The sequence below is a fragment of the Pyxicephalus adspersus genome, chromosome 2, assembly GCF_032062135.1.
Source record: "Pyxicephalus adspersus chromosome 2, UCB_Pads_2.0, whole genome shotgun sequence".
Taxonomy (NCBI): domain Eukaryota; kingdom Metazoa; phylum Chordata; class Amphibia; order Anura; family Pyxicephalidae; genus Pyxicephalus; species Pyxicephalus adspersus.
In genome coordinates this window covers 107,775,176-107,795,665 of record NC_092859.1, presented here as the reverse complement: position 1 = coordinate 107,795,665, position 20,490 = coordinate 107,775,176, and the positions used below count along the sequence as shown (strand labels likewise).

Below are 20,490 nucleotides of genomic sequence, written 5' to 3'. Positions count from 1 at the left end.
CAGGACAATAAAGAAACAACAAGAAAATCAATTGACCTTCTACAATCCTAACAAACAAAAGGAAACAAAATCCCTGTTGTTAAAAGACCTCTATTGCAAAAAATTATATTATAAAAAATAAATAAAATCTACATCTACTTATGCAGGATAATGCAATAGTACTCAGCATTCGATTTTTATTTCTATTTTTGTCCACATTTACATAAAGACCCAGCTGTCCAGCAAAGGTGGTAGTGACAGGAGTTGTAACAACCTATACCACTGATAGGGGTTTTATTGCTTACAGGAACTGTTTTTGGGTAGGTGACTGTTTTATGCACCACTGACAATGTTTTTGTTTGTTCCAATCAATGTCATTTTTGCAGAACTAAGTGAGCCTCAACTTTGCACCCCTCATAGCACCCTAGATGTCACAGTAATAAACTGGCCCTGATGGCAGGTAAATGCCATATTTATTAGTAAACAGCCTGGCGGTTATATCTGTCTTACTTACGTAATTTACCCATCAAGCAAAGTTGTCAAGTGAATAGAACACTTATCATGCAAGGTGTTAAGATCACAGCATATAAGGCTTATATATTCCAGGACAACAAACCAAAGAAAAACAACCAAACACTTACAACTTAAAGAATTACAACAATAGGCAGGTTAATATTCCATACCGATGTTTCTCAACCAAGGTTCCATGGAACTCCAGGGTTCCCTTGAGGTTGTTAGACCTTTCTAGAGCAAAGAGCAATGAGTGGATCTAAGGTTAGTTTAACTGATATCGATGATCTTTTTGGCTTTCTGTATGGGTGGCATTCTTTCCACTGGCCAGCATTATAAGAAGTATTCTTCCCAATTACCTTCATACTAATGTATTGTAAGCTGTGGATATAGTAACTATAGCAGGGGTTCCCTGTTATTTCCCCATGGAAAAAGGTTGAGATATACTTTTCTATACAATAAAGAATATATAAGTAATAGATATCAACAAGCTAAACTACACATTTTGGTACTGAATTTATTTATAGTATAACAGATGTACACTATAAGTAAAACATAAAGACATAGGGTGTAGTACCAGATAAAGGATAAATGGGAATCTGTGGATGTATTAGGATTAATGCAATAAGGTTTATTACTTTTCTGCAGACACTCTAGATAACTGGAAGCAATAACATTATTACTGATCATATTTTAGATTCATTAACACGCACATTTCCTTTTTAATCAATGAAAAAAGTAAATCACAGATAGCAATGGGATTACTATTAAGTGCTTTCCTGTGTCTTCTTGTAATTGAAGAACGTATGAAGAACACTGAAATTCAATAAGACCAAGACACCTTCCTGTTTACTGTCCAGGGGCTTAAAGCTAAACTTTAGACAAGTAGCTAAATACACAAAAATAAACTCAGCTAGTTCCAGTGTGATCCAGGCCCCCCTCTCCTACATTCCCTTGTCAATGACCTCACTTTTGTCTACTGCAACAAACTTTTTACACAAACCTACCCTGGCTTGGAAGTGAACCGTGAATGGGAAGCATTACACTTATGAATTAGTAACCATCCGGTAACCATGTCCAAACTGTTGACTGACACTGTACACAGTAGTAGAGACCGGTTTCTCTCCGTAGGGTAGGATATGGTAGATGTGTTTACTAACTTAAAAAAAATACAGCAGGAACTAGAATATGTTTTTTTTATCTTTCTGCAATTGAACCTTAAATTTACTTTTTTGCTACAAAACGAAGTTCCTTCTGCAAGGACAATAATACATTTTTTCCCTTGACACCATCACTTGTTAACAAGCCATTGGTTAGCTATCCCAATCTTCTTAAAAAACCTATTTTAGGAAGTAATATTGAAATAATTAGACACATACTAATTTGTGATTCTGGTTCGTTTTAGTTTGCCAATTTGCAAACTGATTTACAATAGTTGTATCATAGTGATTTGTGTTCCCAAAATATATGGCATGTTATGCTTGTCATGCAGAGACAGCAATGAAATCATCTGGAACCTACAAATTCTGAAATGTATTTTCTGAAACAATTTACAACTCGGATGTGGTTATTTACAGACCATAAATCTAGAAAGGGAACACCAATTTATCTGCAGGGGTCTGGACCAATACTGACACCTTCTTTGTGCATGAAGCTTCTGTTAAATGCAAATGACACTAATCTACTAAGCATGTGAAAAGTCAACAATAATGCCATCTTGTTGTTTACCTTCCCTTAAGGCAAGTAAACAAATAAATAGCTATGCTATAGTTAAGGCAATTATTACTTTTTCTTTTTAGGCATATCTGGATGTACCTTAGACATAAACCAATCCACAGTAGCATTGTTACATTAAAATCTTAAGCGTCACTCGTAGTACTGGTACGGGTAGGTCAGCGAGCACAATATGGCTATTCTTTAGCACTGCTGTTCACAGGGTGCTCTATAAACTCAGCATGCCTGAAAATGTGTTTTTTTTTTGTAAAGGGAAGAAGAGACGAATTGCTGATATTAGCACTGCCTTTTGAATAGTGTGCTGCCTACAAATAGAATCAGGTTAAAGCCCATTTAGAAAGATATATAAATCTTTATTGCAAACCTTTAATGTTTTATATTCTAAAGCCATTAACTATACAATTTAGATGTTTTAACGTCTATACTGTGTAGTATGTGGAGACACAGAAACAATTCATTTTGTTTAGTCAAATCAGGCAGGCTCTTAGATCCAAAGAAGATTGGATAATTAAATTGTATAGTGTATGGTCAGCTTTATTTAGAGTAACTTTGCATCCTGGCAGAACCATGGCCCCCACTCTATTAGCAGAGATCTGTAGATTTGTTGGAATGAACATTGGTCTCATAAGATTCTCTCCTAAGATGCTCTAGTAGAAACCATGCAATCTTTTTATTAGCAGTGTCCCAACATGGATGGATTACAAAATCATTCTTTCTAAAACATAAGGATAGGTTGGACTCTTTTTATCATGCAGGCTTAACGTTTTAAAGTATAAATGTTTAGTAAACTGTAAGATCTCACTGGTGATTTTCCCATATTGTCGATGTAACAACGTGAATCATTTTTGTGCATCCTTTTTCTTTTTAGGTGCCAGTTGGGTATTTGTAGGTTTGTACCCCATAATCTTTCTCTTTAGACTTCTGCAAGCCATCTCCATGTGATATTTATAGCTACAATCACCAGTAATATTTTAGCAAAATAGGCCTCATACAGAAAATAGTCTGAGATATAGCAATGGCTCCTTTATAAAGCTTCTTATGTTACAATAATCCAACACTTCATTATTTCAATACTTTGACTCACTGGCCTAGACCAAGAATGTTGTTTAAATTTAAATTTACTCTGACATCCTATGAAGCATTCTTGTTCCAGATCAATGGTCAGAAACAGGCAGGCAACTACATATCCAGAGACCAATGATGTTTTCTGTATTTCTCTTAGGACTTGTTTCTTTTAAAAACATACTTTCAAAAAAAAAAAGGAAACATTTCTTAAAAAAAACATTAACATACATAAAAATAAACCTACCTTTCGAGGTTTCACTTTATCGTGATGATCATATTGAAAAATACCCTTGTAGCTAAGTCCCAGCCACCATGGAATTCCTTGTTTGTCCTGTGAAAAAGGAGAATACTCATGAGAAACAATTGGTATGTATATAAGGCTGTATATATTAATTTCTAAATCTTTTGTTCATTGAAGTGATTGAATTATTATTGTCAGGTCCTGTAGTCCAGGAAAACTTTTTGGAGAGGCAGAAAAAAAGCAAATACTTGGGGTTCAGTGGGTTCTGTTTCGTTTTTTTTTAAATCAGGTGTAACCCAAGGAGTATTCTCCTATGACCAGTATTGTTACCTTGGCTTTATTATATACGACTCATTGTTTTCCATTATTTATTTTTTTTACATTTTCCTAATATATGTGGTTTAAGCACTTAATGCTCATTGTTTTTTTATGGTTAAGCAGAGTTTAAAATGAAATGATATTAAGATTAACATGCCTGCACTTATGCTGTTATATGTATATAATATAATTAATATATATATTTTTATTCTAGACTTGTGCATTGCTTTCTTACATGATAAATAAAGTCACGGGATTGGAGGCTAAAAAGATTAAGACAGCTGTCAGCATAGCTGTTAACAGGATAGTGTGTCAGGAACACTTATAGACAATGCTGTGTGAAAGCCTGGATATGGCACAGTGAAGACGGACAGAAGACTGGGACAGCTCATCACCAACTGTATATTTCTTTTTGTTACAATGATGAGTATCACCAACTGCAGCTGCACATAAAACAATCATGGATTCCTAGATGCAGGCAGGTAGCTAAGGGCTACTGTCTAGGATTTTTCTTCACTTCCTGCCCCAAAGATACTGCAGGAATTTCAATAAAATGGGCAGGTAAATTTGTGGAGCACCCTAGGCTCTCAATACAGATTCAGGAAAAGTAGAGAAATAAAGAACAATATTTGAGATATTTCCTGCAGTAATTTCTGACAATTGTTTAATTTTCCACAAAACAATAGATGAGACCTAAGTATTTAATTGCTAAAAATTAAGATATTTTGCCTATTTTCCAAACCTAATTGCGTGCTAAAATGTTTCATACATTCTTAGTGAGTACACAATAATCAATATGTTGATAGCCAAGGTCTACAATGTCAGGTTTGTAGGCCTTCAAGCCATCCACAAAATAGTCATAGTACAAATACCAAGCGGAAATGACCTTTTAACATATAGTGTATATTATAACTCACAAAAAATTGGCTAATTGCAGACGTTATCCCCAGGAAGTGGACCGCCATGGTTACGAGTGAGTCCTTGTCAGCCTTGGACATATATTATTCAGACCACATAATGCTAAAAATGACTAATGAAAATCCCAAGTGGAATCCCTGCTATTTTCTTATCAATAATTCAACAGCAGTCTTTACTTTACAGACAGCGCTAGACGGTTAGTCTGAGGAGTAAGGAGTGAGAAAATGCTAGGGGTGAAATGCAGGGAGCAAAGGTCACCATAACCATCACTTGTGTCTTGTGATTTGTGCTGGCGATTAGAAAATGTCAATCTAGACAAATTCTCTGTTGTATTGTGGTACATGGAAACCATTCACTGAATGTGGAAAAGCACATGACTAAGAGAATAAGGAACACATGGGCAGTGGCTGATTACCCTAAAAAAATCTTTCTTAGTGCCATGGTACAGAACCTTGTCAAGAGCTTCACACAGTTCTATGATAAAAAAGGCACCAATGAAAGATTTTGCTTATTACATGTTTGCATTGCTCTGCAAATCTATCAAATACTTTAAAAAAAAAAGAGTTCTTATTCTTGTAGTGAGCATGCCCACTCTATTAAAATCAATAAGGCGTGACTAAAAGAAAGTTTCACAAGGCATCTGCAATTGTCTAAAATATCCAAACAGACTTGATTATTTTTCATTTTTTTTAACTTTGGGCTTTTTCATTTTTGGGTCAATGTCTATCCAACTTATATCACCAGCCCAGAGAAAGCACATCATCAAGTGCACTTGTATTTGGACATGGATCGTTAATGTGGGGGCTTAGCCTAAAGGTCAGGAATGTTAAACCCCAACTAATAAACCAAAGATAAATCAGAGAGGTGCACACATTTTGTTTTTTTCAAGGAGCTTAGCCTGTAAGGTATATTATCACATTGCAAAGGAGTTTTTACTAAATGTATTTATTTATATTTACTAAAATCTTTCCTTAGTAAATGGGGTAAGGGCTAGTTCAGACTGGCGAGGAGGGTCCTCATAGCATTGGACCACACTTGCGGTTGAGATGCTATGTGTACATGCATCTGGGATTGCCCATAAGGAATGAATAGAGGCAAAAGGCAGGCAACTAGAATTTTTTAAAGGGATGGTTTATGTTTTTTTTTTTTTTTTTAAATATTTTTTACTTGGTCTTTCTGGTACTCAGTAATGAAATACTGGAAAACAATGTTAAAATATTGTCCACTAGAAGATGGATTACATTTTTTATTTTGGTAATTCAGCATCTGAATGGACCACTTTTTCCAACCTTTTTTGATATTGTTATAGACGGACATAAACCTTTTATTTATGCCCGCATACTAGATGCACTAGTAACTGAGTTCAAATAATTGTGTTGATACCTGAATTTTATGATTGCAAAAGTATTGCAAGATTTCACTATAAAAATAGATGGGCCTTAAACAAATTCAAACAAACCCCTTAAACCTATATGCAATACATTAATTTTATTAGTGAGTTTTCCATTTCCATTTTTTGCCCCATTTTCCATTTTTTTCTCTTTTTTGAAGGGCAATGTTTATGTTACCTTACAAAGTTGTATGACCATTGTGGGTTTTTTTGGCACTATAATATTTTAAAAAATCCTTAAAGACGATCCTTTGATCAGACTGAAATCTGAAAACAGACTCATTTGTTGCTTACTAAGGCACCTGATAAAGCACACTCTGTTTTAAATTTCAAGCAGAGGTACACATTTATAATTTCTTGGCTTACCTTAACTGCATAATAATGCACTCCATAAGTAGGAAGGGATTCTACAATACTCATGTAACTGCAAAATAAAAATCACATGTTAGATATTATGCCTCACTTTCATTGGCTCAGCATACAGCATACAGTCTCCTCAATCCGATGCATTAAAAGCTTTGCTGCCTAGTTCCCTTACAACTTTTCACTAGCTCCATTTGGCTCAGGACCCTTGTTGTAGTTGCTTCACAATCCTTGCAAATCTGAGAAACCACATGTTTACAAATAAGCATACTATTTTTTACTGAAGTGGACAACTCCTTTAAAAAAATTTGATGTAGAGAAGTACTAAACCACTAGAAGTTTTATTAGCGATTACTTTTTAATGGCACCAAGGCTTTACACTTCTGGAGTGTCTCAGTGATATCATATTGACTTCTAATTTGAACACTGTTCAATGTATATGTATTCACAAATGATAACATTCACCTTACTTAGAAACATAACCATCTATGGTCATGCCAACATTTCATCTTATAGGAAACAATTGAAACCACCTACAGCAACTAGTTTGACCTAAATTGTCATAAAAGTCTTTTTCTTGTAACAAAATAGGCACAGTTGCACAGGTGAACTTAAGAATAAGCAAATATTGTAAAAGTACTCAAATCTTGGTGTGATTTTTGTAATCCAGTGTGGAACTGTGCTTTGTGTTGCTTACTGTAATAAAGACCAGTTTCCTATCCTCTGCAGGGATGCTGGTCTGGTATTTCTTTCTGTAGTTTTCTGCAGCTGGTATATAATAGATGGTCTGCACAACTTATTGTAAAACTTATTGTACTTATTGTAAAACTTATATGTTGGTGCTTTGAAAATACAGTTTATTAATATTATTATTATTAATAATAATAATTAATATTAATAATAATATCACTGCTACTTTCTTCTAGTAAAAGTTGGGTGTACAAAGCTGTTAGATGTTCAATAAGTGGGTTTATCTTCCATTTCACTACTGAGAAATATTTGGAGTAAATGTTTTTGTGCCTGAAAGTAAAAAGTTCTTAAACCTAGAATTATACGTAAAAAAGTAGATGAAGTATTAAATGAATCCTCAAAAAAAAAAAAATACAAGAACCGCTGTTGTTAACTAGTTCTTACAGGCCAATGCTTGTACTTTCAGTATTGAATGGTATTTCCCTTTTAGTAAAAGAATGGGTTTCTGGGAAATAGTCTTCAAATATTATCATATATGTGATGTTCTCAGTAATTTTACCACAAGGTATTTGATTTTGATTACTTTTGTATTTGATTGTATTTACTGATTTGAATCTATCTTAGATTATTGGGAAAATGTGTAAATAAGCATATATACCGTAAGATGACTGCATTTATGCAAATGATGGAAAAAGCTACCTTGTCTCTACCTAGTGTGCCTACTATGCAGCCTGTATATATGGCACAAACAACTGCTGTTATTGCTAATAGAAAACTTACTTTACAATAGCTTGTCCTCTGGTCTGTCCATTTAGTTTCTTGTAATATTCTATAACTCTGTCCTCACTGGAAAATAATACAAAGTTTGAATCAATGGTTTTTGTTGTACATTTGTATGTAAGAAAAAAATAACATCTTCTCCACAATGCTTCACGGTTGAGGTGAGATGCTTCTCCTAAAATTCAGTCTTCCTATTTATTTGATGTTCCTTATGTCTTTACAACATTATTTAAAAAAACCAATCACATTTTGAGCTCTGTTTTTAAAACACTGACAAATACTCTGGTGGAAAATTTAGCATTGCAAATGAAAAAAAATATATCATTTACTACCAAAGAATATTGATGAATGTCAGATTTGTGGATTTTCACACATATTTTGTGTATACATTTTATATAGTATACTTGTAATTACAAGCACAACTAACATGGCATATAATGAATTAGAATTACTGTTTTTCTGAAATGGCATTTGAGTTTATTTAGGTGTATGTTAGATCTGATGATGTAAGAAGAATTATTTTTATTTATATTAGAAATCTAGCATGCATAACCTAAATCAACAAGCTATGAGTAATTGCATGTAAAGACATGAACATTATGTGACATGATAATATTACCAGTATGCAAGGGAAGGGTGCTCCTTCAGGGCCTGAGTTGGAAGTCCTGGCAGCTTCTTCAAATCTAATCTTGTGAGTTCATCACTGTTAATAAAATAAATGAAAAAGTGAACAAATGATTAAGCTGTATCTATAGGGAATGAATAAAACAGAGCCCCAGTCAAATATGTATTGAGGAGTCCCCACTGCGAAGAATATTATCCCTATTTGTAATGGTGACCACTGTGAAGATGATATTGAATATTTTAAAGCTATCTTCATAACAAAAAGTGAGGAGAAATATTACAATGAGGACATCTACTTCCATTACATTTATGTTTTCTTTGGAACAGAAAATTATAGGAAATTTCCATAATGGTACACATAGCAAAAAAAATGTACTGAAAACTAAAACACTTTAGCTATGAACACACTTTTAAAGTATAGAAAGTCTTGGTAACAAGCAGTGATGTTTTCTAACCTACGCAATGATAATTCATATGACATCATAGTATAATCTCTTTTACTTAGTATGGGAAGATAGTCTATGAAAGCACCCCACTCATTGGCCATACTTTGAAAATAGTACAATTAGGCATAATTTCAAGATTTTCACATCCAGAAACAATCAAACATCTACTTGCAAAGTTCGATACTTTACTGTTCCTAGGTGAACCAAGGTGGTCACAGAACAGGAACAATTGTATGTTTTTCTCCCTCTAGTAGAGCATAATTGTGACTTTGTAATGATCACTATGAATATCACTTTCAGGATAAAGACAGCAACAAAATCACACCTTAATTGAGTGGGGAGGGAGTAGAATAATAGTCAGGTTTCTATTGCTCTCAGTGTTTTTTCTATTCAGGTGATACCATCAATCTCTCATTTCTGTCACTGAGACCAAAAGTCAGGGAAAATTTTTCCATCCAGAAAAGGATTGCAATTAATACTAAACAAAAGGTATACCTCTTAATAAACTGAAAAAAAAATAAAATAAATGTGAGTTGGTTCATATTTAGGTGCATCCTATTTTTAGGAAGTAGTCAGCTACACAAAAATTACATAAATTCCACAATAAAATTATCATTTCCCATTAAATTGCTAGAATGACTATTATTATGGTATTTTGATGACTTCTTGTTTGTAGTAATAAATAAACCATGGCATACAAAATCCAATTTTTGGAGACTATTTAAATTTTAGTAAATACAACTTAGGTTTATAGTTACCTTACCACAATAGAGCAGGTCTAGCAACTTCCTTCGTAATTCCTTAAGTATATTGTTGTGTGGCAGCATGTGAATTGCAGTGACTTATTATGCCTGATTTATTAAAGTTGTCCAAGAATCAAGAAGATAGAATATTGGACAAAGTTTGGGTGATCCAGCAAACCTGGAATTGATTTCTTAAAAATAATTTGCTATTACTTGCCAAATGTTTTCAGTCTTGGACTAGATCACTTGTGATAGTCTATCTTCTCCAGTCATGGAGAGCTGTAATAAATCAGGCCCATCATGTCTCATTAATTGTGATGTATACATCTCTGCCCCCACTCCTTCCTTACCCATTCTCTACAGGTACATCCAAATAATATGTATTCTGTATCCTTTATGTGATCTTTACTATGTTTGAATAAAGATATATCATAAAGGAACAAATGGAGTGCCACCAGTCTGGTTAATAAACATTAGTGAGCTCACAAAGTGTCTATATCTGCTGGGTGTGATTAGTTCATGTCAAAGCAGACCTTTACCGGTGCATTTCAGTACTAAACAGATCAAGAAGCACTAATAAAACAATAAAAAAGCATATTAAACTAGACAGCTGTTTAATCAGGCTTTGTATCTATCAATTTATTTCTCCAACTCGGTTTCCTTGTGTATGCATCTAGTTCTAACCCTATAAGAGTTGTATTAAATTTCCAAGAGCTACCCACAATGCTTTTTGAGCTGAAGAATGTAAACTGTAGCAGACTTGTGATTGCTTTGGCAAGGATAGGATTAACTTTTCTACATGTGAAGTCAGCCACTGCACAGTCAGGCTCAGCTAAATGGGAATTTCACCAAATGTGCTTTGCAGCATGCCTAAAACTGCTGAGTAAGTGTGAATGTCCCTAGTAACGTACATGAACCATTTTTCATACCTATTAGAGAAGCCAGAAATAATTCAGAGATAATAAAACTAAGGAATAAATGCCCTGTTCACCAGAGTGTGTGATTTCCAGCACACTGCATGTGGTGCGAGTTCCTCTTTTGTTACTTATGTATATCACACAAGCCTATTACCAGCTGAAGCAAAGAAAAAAAAAAAAAAAGCTTAGAGCGTAAATCGGTAAGGATGAGAAAAAAAGGAACACAAAAGACAGCTTTGTGTTGTCCCAGCCATGTTCTCTGTGGCTTAAAGAAGCCAGGCCCCTTTTTACCATCGCTATTGTTTCGTTATAAAAGTAGCCCTGTTATTAGAGAGCTGATATTAAAGGATCATACTTCAGCTATTCTATGTCTCTGCTACACATAATAAAACATGAAATACATTCGTTTCCCAGGTTTATTGATGTTTTCCACTGGAAGGCCTAAAGAACCTGTTTGACTTGTATTACAGTTGAACCTGGTTTCTTTTGATGGGTTTCTATCTGTTATGCCTCCACCTACAAATAATTTCTCTCTACAACTGATTTATCCAGAAAGCACCTAGAGACTGAGCACAGGAGAAGAAGTAGCTTAGGGGGCTTAGTTGCTGAGTATATGAAGAACTTAGTGGCAGTGTTCAATTCTTATAACACAGAACAATTTATGTGACTTTCCATCTTCAGGGTTGCTTTTTATATGATCTCCCTTAATTCTGCAATTTTCAAGGTTAAAAACCCATTTCTACCTTGGTTTCACTTCTGCCTGTAATTGTAAAGAGGGCCATTGTGGAAATCATTGTTGAAGCTATTTGTATTTTATTTGGCTTAAGGTAGAAAAATAATTAGAACATTCGGAGATAATTAGAACATAATGAGATAGTAAAAGCCACATAAGCTTCAGAACTTTCCATCCATCTTCCCAAGATTTACCCAACATAGAGAAATCAGGTAGGAGTATTGGCTAGGTTGGGTTTTCACTACTGGCCCCATGCACAACATCCTGCTGGTATTACATCCATTACACACAACATTAACTTGTTACATTGGTTATACTAATCTGCATTACAATTAAATGTCAATGAACCCAAAATACACCTATCAATTATTTTTCTACTAATGATGAGAAAAATGAGTAGCACAATGACCCATTTTCGTGCATCTGCAGCTTAGAGGCTTAGGCCTACTTTTGTGATAAAGTGAATCTTTAACAATTTGAATTTGCCTTTTTCCTTTATTTAAAAAAAATAATAGGTAAGTTTAACAATGGATGTTTAAAGGAGAAACACTTAATACATAACTAAATCCATACTGCTTTATTTTGCAATCAGGATACATTATAAGTTGCTATCAGGTTATTTTGCTAAATGGTAAACTTAGTCCTGAGTATTGGTTCCATCACTGTACAAAGAGGACGCAAAAATTTCTAACAAGGTTACCATAGCACTAACCCATTAGCATTACTCGACATGCCATATATGAAATGGTATCCCACCAAAATGCAGGTGAATGCACCTTCTTAGATATCTGTTCAGCTTGATTTGGCCTAATGCAGAGTTTCCTAAAGGCAAGAAGTGAGCTGTGCATTTTGTCCCCTTGTAAATCCCCTTAAATTGCTCACATGCGGACATCTCTTTCATCCCTCACCCATCACCTTCTGCTTTATAATCTTTTCTATTGTTTCTCAGTTCTGTGAGGCCAATGAGTGGAATCTGTTTAGACAGTTTATAGACTGCTGCCTAGGCTAATGGTGTGACTGCAAAAATTAATTTGATTCATTAAACAAAGGATTTGATAAACCAGTTTTAGATTTGTGAAAACAAACTTTTTTTTAGTATTAGTCTGAATACAGATTTATATGCCCACAAACTGACTAAACTCATAGTACTATACATAGACACATACATCCATACATAGCTGTTCAAACAAAAACAAAATATATCTTTAGGCACAACCAAAGTATAAATTCATAGAGTTTGGTAAGGTAGAAACATAAAATAGAACTTTCAATAGCTTCCAATACTTTCAGTGCTGCGTTGAGTGCTTTGTTGATGTTTGTTGATATTCTCTGATTTTTTGAGCAACATAAACGGAGCAGTAGGGTATCTGCAGGGTTGAGTACTTGGACTAATATTAGCATATAACTATTGTAGTTTTGTATCTAGGCTTAAAAAACCAATGTTTGAATGTAGGAATTGGGGTTTGTACTGTCAACGCTGACACAATAACCTTCTTTACAAATTTACACAGAATGTTTGCTAAGATGACAAGAATGCACTAATGTGTTTGTTTAACTCTGATATTAGAATGTAGTTCCTCGAGTGAAGGGACTGATATAAACATTTTAGTATGTTAGAAAGTTCTGAGGATTACAGGAGCTACACGGGTAAAATATAAATATACAACCTCTTCTAAAATGGAACATAACAAACTGCAGACTAGGTTTTCCTAAAGTATAAAAAAACATAATAAACAAAGTTCAATTGAACAAATCCTGATGGTAACAGTTATTCCCTGATCTGTGCAGCATATTAATCTATGGCTGAAAAGTGAATCTATTCACTGGTATTCACTGCTTTTGATTTAGTGTGTGCTACCTAATTCAGGAAATAGTTCCATATCAGAGAACATTAGTGTTTTCTTTTAGACCTGTTTAAGCAGCTTTAAAAAGATGACTATTGAAAGTGTATATATAATCAAAATTTTCACTTTAGCTTTGAATAGCCTAGGGATGGATTATGTTTTTGTTGTTGTTTTTTTTGGCTGCCCTGTTGGGATTGAGATTTTCTTTCACTTCCTTTTTTGATCATGCATATATTTTAATACTGAATACACCAAGCAAAGAAATTCAAATACTTTGACAGATCTTGTCATATGAGGCTGTCTTTTTGTGATGCTTGGAAATGTTGAAAATGTTGCACTGTGGAATTTATAACTAGAATGACAAATGAATATCACACCTTGATATGAAAGCCAAGCCTAGGTAAACACCACAAATACTTTAAAATAAAATGAGAAACTGACTGTATACTCCTAATTCCATGACTGTTCAGAGAACGGTATGCTCTTTTTTTGTTGTATAATCCACAAAGTGAAAAGTATATAAAGCAATATTCAGCACAGAGCTGCAAAAGGTTTCCTGCTAAGTAATCTCTGCAGTCAGGTTTGGACATGCACCCTAAATACGTTCATTGTGTTTACCAAGTTTTTCTGTAACTGTGCGTGACAGCCAAAGTGGTAATTTAAGTTTAAATCCAATCTTACTTATCACAAGTCTCACTGCTTGCTGAATATGGCTTGACAGATAAAATCATGACATTCAGTTACCTGGAATAATAATCTTTCTGTGTTTTGCTGCATTTTGAAAATCTACTTTGTATTATTACACAAGTTAATAATGTGATAAATACATGACATGTCACAATACACAGCAACAGTGTATTTTTCTAAAAAGAAGTTCTTGATTCCTAATCAGGTGACTTTGCCTAAACTGAGATTATTTCATGGGCATGCTACAGGCAAGAGGAAACGTTTCCCCTATCTCTTCTTCCCCAGTAATTAGACTGTAATGTTGAAACTTTGCAGAAATTCACAAGGTGAGAGGCTGACATTTGTAAACACAGCAGAACATCAAAGGCACCCTCAGATTTATAAGACTGTGACAATTCTGAGCCAGTGTCTTGCTATAGGAAGTACATGCTGACCCTGGATGATGCCTGAACAAAGATGGCTCTATCCTTCTGTAGAGGAAAGTAGATGAAGCTATTGTGAAGGGGAGCACTGAAATTTCTGGAAATAAACACCAGTAAGTGGCAGACTTACACAATACTTTGAATGTATGCATCTAATATGAAAAATTAGATCTTTTTGCAGCTCCACTTTAATATGATGTATATTAAACTACAACTACCATATTGTTTATCGCTGTGATTCACTCCAAATTGACTTATCACTTTCTTTTATACATAAGAAAAAGGTTTCCATATTTATAAAGTAGTATTAAGTGTTATCGCTAGCTAAAGCACACTGCTTTAGTAGTGCCATCCTGAAGGTAGTATTGCTAATTCAAGTTTTTGGATGGAAGCTATACCCAATGCTTCTATCCGTCAGTTCCTGCACATGTTATCAATGGGTTACCACCACCTCTCCATTTAATGCACTATATCACTTTAATTCACTACTGCCCTTGGAACCCTAGAAAACTCTAACAAGAGCAGTGTGTTGAATGCTCAAAGTACCTATATACTTTCTTTTCTCCCAATTCTGTAAGTTTTCTTGGTTTGAAGTAAAATGAGAATCAGGATTCAGTCACTTGTCAAGTGTTTAAACTAATGGCAAAAAATACTATCATTAAATCACTGTGATGTGCCCTCCAAGTAAAAATTGAGCTGGGAAAAGAACCATGGTCATTAGAGTACTAACTTTAGTACACGTTCTTTTCCAGATTTCAGATCTCAGTAGCATTTTGAAAGTTATTTATTTTTATTTTTTTTTAAAGTGAATCGAAACTATGATAAAGGTTGTTCTTGGATTACAGTGGGTACCAAAAAGAAAACTTTACTGTTTAAAAAAAGAAATGTTTAATTTTTTTTCATTTTTAAACCTGCTTTCTGCAGTCACCAACCTGTAAACCTCTGTTCTCTCACAAATGTGAAGGGAAACCTGCCATGTGAACGAATTGAGGGATAGAATTAGGTGAAGTTTCCTCCGAAAAAAAAGGATTCATATGACTAACTTCAAGAAGGCATTACTTAGGCAGTAAGTTAAAGCTGGGCTTTACAGTTTTTGGGAAACCATTTATATTGTGACTAGACCGCGTTTAGGTTTTACATTTCTGTTTGCTAGTGCATTCTATATAGTTATTAGAAGAAGTGAAACTAAAATGTCAAATGCAAAAATAGAATCATAGACATTGTAGGTTCTGTGCATTGTAAATGAGCAACGGACAGCTGCTGTCCATTGTTCTAATATATCCATGTCAGCTGCTATGAGGACTTACTCCCCCATACAAGCTTCCGCTGCCTGATGACTTTACCCATTTCCTGCATGACGTGAGCATAAACAGTCACTGTATTGTTAAAATTTCACATATGCTAATATGGAAATCCACTAACCATTTGGAAATATGTTTGAACAATTTTTTGTCCTTAAAATATATATACTCAGGTTGACAAGCAAAAGATTGAACTGTTGCATTTTGTCATTGCAAGGGACTATTTACATTCTTTGTTTAAAAGTGAAGCTACTGGACACAGTAGCCATACAAAATGACAACCTTTATGTAGTTATAATTAGTAGAATATACGTTCTGCACATTATTATACATTTAAAAGAGCAAACAGAGCGGACCTACTACTACGGATTCATATAAAAACCCTGTAATATATCATACAGCCATCCAGTTTAAAGGTCCTTGGTACATTTTCCTAATAAGGGTAGACAGCATGCAAAGAACAAATTGAGTTTTACTTATCCATCTCAAACAAGTTTAGTTACTATTATCTTAGTCCATAGCTAACACTTGAATGTGTTCATTTTTGAACTCTACAAAAGAAAGAAATGCTCAAGAAAAGGATTTGGTTTTGTTTATAACCCAAACAAGCCTTGTGTTAATATAACTTGAGCATAGCACTTAATGGCACATGCTCTGGGCTAATCTTTACTATGTAAACAAGTATCTGGAATGTCTCACATTTCAATGTTTTTTTCCTACCAAATTAGAATGCAGAAAATCTGCGCAGTTGTTGCTGCACTTGCTTGTTTGCTGGTGAAGGACACAGCTACATTCTGCAGTACAGAGAATGCTGAGGTCTGTATATTACCAGGAAAGTAGAATGTATTTTCAACTAGCACATATTTGGAGTTTTTTTTGCAGAGTTCACCCTGAAGTCATTTTTGATATAACTCTCATTTTCAAATGCTTGCTCTTTCATGTTTTTGTTATTGTTGTAAATATAGATATTCTTAGATTACACACCAGAAGCAGATAATATTAAATATTATATTCACCCTGCCTAACAACTGTATGAAATGAGAAATTAGCTACACAAGAAGTGGATTGTTTTCAGTGAGTTGGATGACTTGCACTGGGACATGGAGCAGTATAACCAATGTAGTGCTACAAAAAAAGAATCAGAACATGAGTATGTAATGAGCAAATATGGCTAGCTCATTCATTATTATTATTAACATTTAATTATAAAGTTTCACCACACCACATTTCAGAATACATATATAACATATATAATACAAATTATACAAGGAGACCTAAGGATTGTTAAAATTATTTAAACCAAGCCAATCTAGTTTACATGTATATACCAAAATGCTCACTGAACTGAAAAGAATTAGCATTCCCTGTAAGTATGGACAACATTAACCCATCTTCTTCTGTCTGCTAAACCCTCATTACTTCCCACCACTACATATCGCCCATCCTATTGTGTGTGAAATTCCCCCACCTACTAGATTGTAAGCTCTTCGGGGCAGGGTCCTCTCCTCCTGTATCACTGTCTGTATTAGTCTGTCATTTGCAATCCCTATTTAATGTACAGCGCTGCATAATATGTTGGCGCTATATAAATCCTGTTTAATAATAATAATAATAATAATATTTAATAACACCATGCAAACCACAGCACACTTGAAATATGGTGTATGAGTGGCTTAATGTCCATTCTCCTTCTGATGAGGATAATGGATGAATTGTTTAGTGCTCAGAGATGTTTTCTACCGTTTTTCTGCTCGACTTTCAGACATGAAAGAGAGGGACACTTTAGGCACTACAAATGTTTAAGCTAAAGACATTCCTCCACTACATACTCATCATTTTATAAATCCCAGAGGGACCAGGTTCCACCATGTCTCAGAGTGACCAATACTATGGACGGTATCCCTACCTTTTTTGATACTGTTTACCAAGAACATATTACCAAATAAAATGGAACAGAGAGCCCAACAAAGACAAATGGAAACTGCAACATACAGAACACATTGGTAGGTGATAACAGGCTAAATGATGCTTACAAGAGCCCAATATATTTTATAAATTAACCCTTTACAGGGCAATCACTGCTAGAATTATATGAGAATTATAGAACAACTTTAGCTTGTGAGTCAGCCTTACACTGACTTCTGGTCTTATAAGCTGCCAAGATTGCTAAACAAGTACATTTTATGAATGAGTCCATACTGCATGTTACATATATGTAAACACTGTGTCCACTTTGTGTGTTATTGTTTCTCAAGAGGACAACTCTAATGTAATCTATTTTCCAAGATCCTATTTCACCAAGCAATTAATACAGCAAATCAGGTATCCCCATTGCTTATTAAACACAGTCACAGCTTCCCTTAAAAGGCTTCTTGTGTGCCTGCTTATGGGAAACATAAAAATCCCCCACCCCATATGCCATGAGATGTAACAGAAAGATTAAAGCCATATTACATTTCCTGGCCTGCTGCGCTGATTTTCTTAACCCTTCACATGCAGAAACATGAAGCTAAATCTAAGTGAGGTAACAGAGCAATATTAAGTGCTGTCCCGTAAATCGTGTCCTAAATGGTTTATCCTGTTTTCACAGCAATCCTCCTGCATGATATTAAAATTGTGCAGTTTTTTAAACTGTGTGTTGGTTTGATAAGAATGAATTTATCAAAACAAGTAGAGACAGAGACTGGCAGACTTATTCCAATAATATTGCAATGGTGACAATTGTTTGTTACAAAGTATTAGTGAATTATGCATTTCTAAAGGCTGTATATGAAAAAAAAAAGGTTAGATTTTCTTTCAATATATTCTGGCACAGGTTTTTTGTATATCATCGTTTACCTGTTAAATCAAGTTTATCTAGGTGTGCCAGCTTGAACACATATTTACACCCCTAATATGCTGTATCACCGTAATTGTCTGCTTCTTAAGACAATTGCAAGATTTGCTACAGTTTACATATATTCTACACTGATGCCAATAACAACATATAAATATAATTGTCACCACTTAACTAAGCAAACTTTGGCCCACTTACAACAGAAAGTTGGCTACTGGGCTCCATGCCAGAACCACTTTTAGTTTAGTTCAAGCTTTGAAGAGCTTGTATTATACAGGTGCCATTATATTTTGCTCAATGGAAAATGTTTTAACAGCTCTTTTGTGTTCTAATCCAGTTGTGATTATAGTTACCTGGCACCACATGCTAGTGTCCATTATGCCAATAGTTCTACCTAATATATCCAAGCAACATGTAGAATAATGATCATACATACTAATAATCCCCAGGACTGTATTCCCTCAAGCAGCCTGTAGATATACTACCTTAGAGTTAAAAACAATACTCCCATGCCCTTTGTCACTGTTACTGGTGTAGGTGAGCTTTTTATGTTACAACAATGTATAAATAATCTTATATGAGAATAATGAGGTAGCACTGATGCAAATAGGGAGTTCTCCTTATGTTTGTATGGTTTTTCTCCCTTTATCTAAGAAATAACACCTAGGTTGCATGGGTTTCCCTTAGAAGTAGCCTTACACTATATTAGGTATATTAGATTGTGAGCTTCCCTGAGGGACTTTTAATGACATGACTATGGAATTAGCAAAGCACTACATACCATGTTGGTGCTCTATAGATAAATACCACTAATATGTAAAAAAGGAAGAGCTACCTTTTTCATCTTTACCCCCATAGGCACAGGACTAATTTGCATTTGTCCCTAATTATGACCAGATCCTTTCATACCCATAATGATGCAATGATGCTATGATACCTAGAATGATGCTTAATGTCTTTTTGAAAAGTAAAGGAGACAACAAGTCTTTAAGGCATTGTACTAGATCTGCTATATTTCACAGTCCATGAAAGGAGCAGCTTTAGATATAGGAGCAATGGGAGCTCTCCTTGGCTTCAACATGAAATATGATTCCATGACAATGAAAGGGAAACTTAAGGTCGGACACCATAGATTTTCCTTTTAAGAAAGCAGGAAATAAGACCTATAGATAGTTTTTCTGTTCAAATCGTTACCAGCTGGGTATCCTTCATCCATGTCTTTCCCAGGACTTGTCAGAAATGAAAAGGTTAACTGATGAAAAAAGCTCTGTAGCATATGATATTCCTGAGCTCCCGCTAAATACTGCAGTTCACATGCGGGAGAAACAACAGATCTCTCTAAATAAGCCATGATTGAAAACAGGCAACATTGGTTATTACGTGGACGGCATCTGATGATAATTATATATTATTATACACAATTTGGAAATGTTTGCTGTACTATTTACTCCCTAGCTATATGCTACAGTCTGCAAGGCTGGAAAGATATGTATTTGTTTGAAAGCAATTCTAGTTTGGGTAACTGATAAATTGATTCTACACGTCACTATTATATTATAATCTAATGATGATGGGCCTACAGTCATTTTGCAACAGAGATCAAGGACCACCAGACTGAGACTGTAGGACTTTCATTTTCTCCAAATGTCTTTAATAACTAAACCTGTTTTTTCTGGTTCGTGTTCATTTTCTGTTTTTAGTAAAGCACTGGACAAGTCAATGTGTTATTACCACACATGCATGTTTAATATTTTGTGTATTATTGCAGTAAGTAAGTAGATATGCTCTGTACTTTTTGTAAGCTACATTACTGAAAACTGCTGTCTCACAACATTTGGAATGTTAACAGAAACAACTCATTTCAGACATAAAAATGTTGGGAGTTTCTGAATGAGTCATATTATCTGTTATGATCGGGGAAAGTGCATGCACTGGCTGTGGTCCCTTAG

General features: G+C 34.6%; 1 protein-coding gene across 1 annotated transcript in view; it reads right to left on the bottom strand.

The window, feature by feature from the left end:
* The window catches only part of FRMD4A (FERM domain containing 4A), a 51,684-nt gene extending 43,010 nt beyond the window's left edge, over window positions 1-8,674 (bottom strand). The window contains exons 1-4 of the mRNA XM_072401757.1: window positions 8,608-8,674; window positions 7,989-8,054; window positions 6,522-6,579; window positions 3,533-3,619 (exon numbers count right to left, since the gene is read on the bottom strand). Coding sequence (XP_072257858.1) covers window positions 3,533-3,619; window positions 6,522-6,575 — 141 coding nt within the window. The 5' untranslated portion in view covers window positions 6,576-6,579; window positions 7,989-8,054; window positions 8,608-8,674. The remainder of the gene's footprint in view (window positions 1-3,532; window positions 3,620-6,521; window positions 6,580-7,988; window positions 8,055-8,607) is intronic.
* Window positions 8,675-20,490: the final 11,816 nt, after the last annotated feature.